General features: G+C 35.1%; 1 protein-coding gene across 20 annotated transcripts in view; it reads right to left on the minus strand.

Moving 5' to 3' along the window:
• pyd (zonula occludens-like protein polychaetoid) overlaps positions 1-5000 on the minus strand; it is a 323521-nt gene that overhangs the window by 30575 nt on the left and 287946 nt on the right. For 17 of the 20 annotated variants that reach the window (XM_070120795.1, XM_070120802.1, XM_070120794.1 and 14 more), the window contains 4 exons: positions 4178-4354; positions 1381-1531; positions 238-389; positions 1-69 (listed from right to left, as the gene is read on the minus strand). The exon at positions 1-69 is cut by the window's left edge and continues 40 nt beyond it. In XM_070120795.1, coding sequence (XP_069976896.1) covers positions 1-69; positions 238-389; positions 1381-1531; positions 4178-4354 — 549 coding nt within the window. Of the gene's footprint in view, positions 70-237; positions 390-1380; positions 1532-4177; positions 4355-4792; positions 4838-5000 lie in introns of all 20 variants that reach the window. The other 3 variants (XM_070120803.1, XM_070120789.1, XM_070120788.1) reach the window with 2 other exon arrangements.

Here is a 5000-nt window from a genome sequence, read left to right on the forward strand (position 1 = left end):
ACGCGAAAGATGTCTCCAGAACGGAAGCTCAGTTCAGATTTTCCATTGGGTTCATAATGGAAGTGTGTCCTGTGGGATAAAAATACAAGTTATACTCCAATAACCGCCTGGTGCTTATCAACCAAATAATTCCTCATATCTATTGTAATCTATTGTAACAAAAATTTATCTGAATACAATATAAAACACTTTCAATCCATAGTTAAGAAATAAACCACAATTCTGCAAATCACTTACTTTATGTAAAAGAGATCTCCCTTTTGATTGTTGAGAATGAGTTCATAGTCTTGCCTACGTGTCTGTACAATGAGGTCAATCTGATCCTGAAGACTCATGAGGTAAAGAACTGCTTCCTCTCTCGTTACGCCTGCCATGTCCATGTCGTTAACCTGGTGTAAGGGGGAGGAAAGTGTGAGGCAAATGAGCCATTTTATAACAAACTTTATTAGCCATTATGAAATTTTCTTCTCTAAGCTGATGATCTTAGCATTAATATAATAATTAAGTAGATTTCTGATTCTTGTATGTAGCTGAGAATGACCAACGATTCAAAATATCTTTTAACAAATTCCACAAAAAAAAAAACTTCCCATTACAATGAAGCATCAAAAATATATCCAATATGAATCCCTTTCCTTAAAACAAGGCACTTGAAATGTTTTGCCCTGACAATGTTAAACTGTTTAACCCAAAAAATCCAGGTGACATGACCATCACATTATGAAAATATTTGGCTTGAGGGTCAGGTGATATGAACATGCCATTAAGGAAAAATATGACTGCGGGCCAGGGTGACAGGAACAGATCATGACAATTTAGTCTTAAGACCCATATGTTCGGTATGACTCATGAGTGCACAAAGCTCTTGAAAGGTGATTAGATTTAGCGAGCATTTTAGAAGGGGCACTTGCATTATTCTTTTTGTAAAAGAATAACAAATGTACCATAACTGGAGCACTGGCTCCAGGGCACTATTTCCATGCTCAGGATCCTATTCCTGCCAGTTGTGATTATTGGCTCAGGTTGTATTACAGAAAATTGAATATCATCAAAAAAAGAAAAAAAAATTAACAAAATATTAGTCATTGTTTTTAGTATCAAAGTGATAGTAGAGAGATGATAAGGAGTCTGTGCAAAGAAAACAATTTTTTACCATATGGATAAAGCATATCAAATGACAAATATGGACATTAGAATATGGCAAAAAATGCTTATGCAAAGGGGAGGCAAGGAGTCTTGACACCCCACGAGTGTTCCTTCTGTGTGCCCAGCCTACAAACTACACACCCACAAGAGTGACAACTCAAGTAAGACTTCACTGGCTACATACGGCCAGTGAAGCACCTGGATCCAAGGGCTTAAGTATAGTCAGGAACTTACCTTAAGTATTTTATCGCCTGGTATAAGTCCTTGGAGCTGAGCCTGCGATCCGGGCTGCACTGCCGTCACGAAAATTCCTACCTCGTTGCCGCCTGTTAATCGTATACCCACACTCCCCTCCTTCTTGAAGCTCACAAAACGTGGGTCTGGTCTACACACCGAAATGGATAAGATTAAAACCTAAGCCTTGTCAGCACTTCAGACACAGAGCAAAATACTGCACCACAACTAACACTTCAGCATTTTTAAAATCAATTTACATTAGTTAAAACTTTAATATTAAATCTCAGTTGTACTTTAATGTCAAATTTTGCTATTGTTTCTATGAACTAATACTAAGTAACAAGTTCAAGCACAAATTTACTAAAAAGATATTTCCACAAATAATCTCACTCAGCTTGTGTCACACACTTATTTTATATATAATGAAGCATATATAATCATTAAGCACTCAACAGCCTGCAACTCTCGTTACTTCTAATCTAAGTTTGCTGACATAGTTCATGAGGAAGGTAAGAAGCAAGAGACCCAACACAAGTAGTGACCTTGTGATATGGCTGTGCAAGAGGGGTAACATAGAGAAAAAAAAAAAAAGATAAATAAACAAATCAATGAATCAAAATTGAAAAAAACTAAAGTATGTAAAAAATTAAACTGTAACAAATATATGAAAAAGTAAAACAAAAAACATAACCAAGAGTAAAGAAAAGAAAAAGAAATGAAATATTTAAATGAATAAATTTTGTTGCTCTAAGCCAAGAGAGAAGCTCCTGTGACATAAGTGAAAATGCATTTAACAACGGCCAAGCAAAAATAAAATACTCTTCAGTGTGAAAATACTTTTCAATACAGTCTAGCCTGAATCGCTTCCTTATAAATTTATCGCATGAAAGTGGCTTTTTTTTATTGATAATAGGCGGGATATATTCTCTTAAATCAACATATATTCTTTTTATCTTATTGCATTTAGTGCAAAGCTGGAGACACAACTGAGAACTTGAAACATGAATGCTATTTCACCAGTTACCAGATCATGCAAACCTTTATTTCTCAGAAACTACTGTATGAGATAAACACAACATAAATTTTATTCACCATGAGCACTGGCAGATTAATTTAGGAAACTAAGGATATTTACTTCCTAAAGATGCAATATGAGAATAATAAAATTTATTGGAGACTTTAGGAGGAATAAAGAAGCAACTTCTCTTTTTTTAATGTCAAAAAAGAAAACAATAACTATTTTCAAAAATAAGCATGAAATAGTATTCTAGAGGAGAAGCAAGTTCAAAAAATATACTGCTATTCTTGGAGATAACACAAAAAATCAGAATCATAACCAAATAAATATTTCAATACTACCTTCACTGTGATTTCATAAGCTATATCGAGTGATAGCATATCATTTGTGAACTATTTCCCATCTACTAAATAACTAAAAAAGATCCACAACTCCATTACCTCCAAAAGGAAAACATGTGCATCCAAGTATATAACATACTATTCAATCTTCTATCTTGAGCTATATGTTGTCTAATAATGACGACTATACTATTCCTATTGATATTGAGAATGCCAGGTCAATAAGCATCATATTTACCATAATCCTACTCTTTAACCATTTACATTTTATTTTACAGTTTAACAAATGCAATGCTGCGAAATTACTACTTTTCTGTTAATCATTACAGGCTTTGTATCTTAGGAACAATTATTAATATCAGAACAATTAACATCATTTGAAAATACCAAACTCATTGCAGTTAACATCATCAGAAACATTTTATATGCAATTATTGTTTGTAGTTCTCCTAAGGAGAGAGAGAAAAAAAATCAGGGGGAAAAAATCATCTTAAGCTAAAATGAATTAATCCCAAGCAATCATTAGCAATCGCAGCAAAACGTAATCAAGTGAATATAGCACCCAAATTATAACTGTTAGTAAAGCACCCCAAATGTAAGTGTCATATCCAGGCCACATACCAGTGTGAGAGAAGCTACGAGTCATCACAGTGCTCTAATCATTAGTTGAGAGAGAGAGAGAAAGAGAGAGAGGGGGAAAAAAACAAGAGTGCAGTACACTTTCCATTGACATAAAAGGCAGACGGAGAAGGCTACTAAGATCAGAGAGACAGAAAGCAGGAAAGGAGAGGTCGAGTCAACAGGAGTTAAAAGGGGCATTCAATGGCATAACAATAGCTTTCATGTCTAACATTCTAATACAAATCCCAGCCTGTCAATGTTTATTACTACATTGTACATCATTCATTTAATGTTTTTATATTCTCTTTTTTCTTGCACCTCTCTACATAAAACAATTTCAGTCAACAATTTATTCTAAGTACAATAATATGACACAAAGAATGAAATACTGCATTCAGTTTTTGCATACAGTGAGTCGCAGAGGAAGGACTTCTGTTGAATAAAATCAAAGTACGCTAAATCAATCACATGAGATGTGAATTTGCAGACATCTCAAAATCAAATATATTTTGCATGATTCCTCCTATACCAAAACAAATATATATATATTAACTTTATTTCCTAATGCAAAGGGGGAAATGATATGTTGATAATCATATGTTCAAACTCTATTTCCAATCAATAAAGGAAACCCCATGATCAGGAGCACAAGAGTTTAATGTGTTAAAAAGTCTGCTAAAAGTGTACAAGAAGACAGTGAGAAGAAGTGACAGTTCCAAAGATCAGAGATGGATATATATATATGTATATATGTCAGCTAACCGTAAACAGATATTGTAGGAGAGGCAGTGACCAAAAGGGCATAAAAACCTACACCGGGAGGCTGGGGCCCTTGGATGGTGAGTTTTGGCCTTCCTTAGGTGCATGACGAGGGAAGTAATCCTCAGGACGGGGGAGGGGAGGACGTGGGGGAGGAGCATCATCCTGGGGGGAGCCCTGGTCATCTAAACCAAATGGAGCTTCCCCCGATGACATGCCCCCAGGGTTATACCTGAACATAACAGCAGCAGTGGGTTATGGCAGTGCTGGGGGATGTATTGAGACTAGGCACTCTCCCAAACCTTCCATAAACATACATATATACAAGCCTTCGTGCACGAGAATCTTACACCCATGAAAAGGTGTGAGTAGCCGATTGGAATTGAGAAAACATTGAAATTTTCAAAAATGAAAACAGAAAAAGAAAAGCAAAAATAAATTCCAGAACCTCATTAATCCAAAATTCTATTGCTATGATTTTTCTTCAATGAAATACTAATTGTGCTAAGACAAAAAAAAAAGAAAAAAAAAGGAAAAAAAAAAAGAAAAAGAAAATAAAAACAGGACTAAGGAGGTCTAAAAGTAAAATGGCTTGGGGTGAATTGAAGGTCGGAGAGAGGCCCAAGCTTCATCTGTGCATTATGAAGCCTTGAACAAAACTGTGCCAAACCTGGTGAAGCAGAGTACTTTGCTAACCCATGGTTGTGTGATTAGACTAGGGTACAAAGAGGAGAGCAGCATGATTTAGAACCTACATATGTATATAGATATAGACATATATATATATAAAGAAGCAAAAGCTGTTATTCAAGTGAAACCTACCAAAATTATACACACTCTGTAATTAATGTTACCATTACTGCGAATCATTACAAATA

Source organism: Penaeus vannamei, chromosome 4, assembly GCF_042767895.1.
Source record: "Penaeus vannamei isolate JL-2024 chromosome 4, ASM4276789v1, whole genome shotgun sequence".
Classification (NCBI taxonomy): Eukaryota; Metazoa; Arthropoda; class Malacostraca; order Decapoda; family Penaeidae; genus Penaeus; species Penaeus vannamei.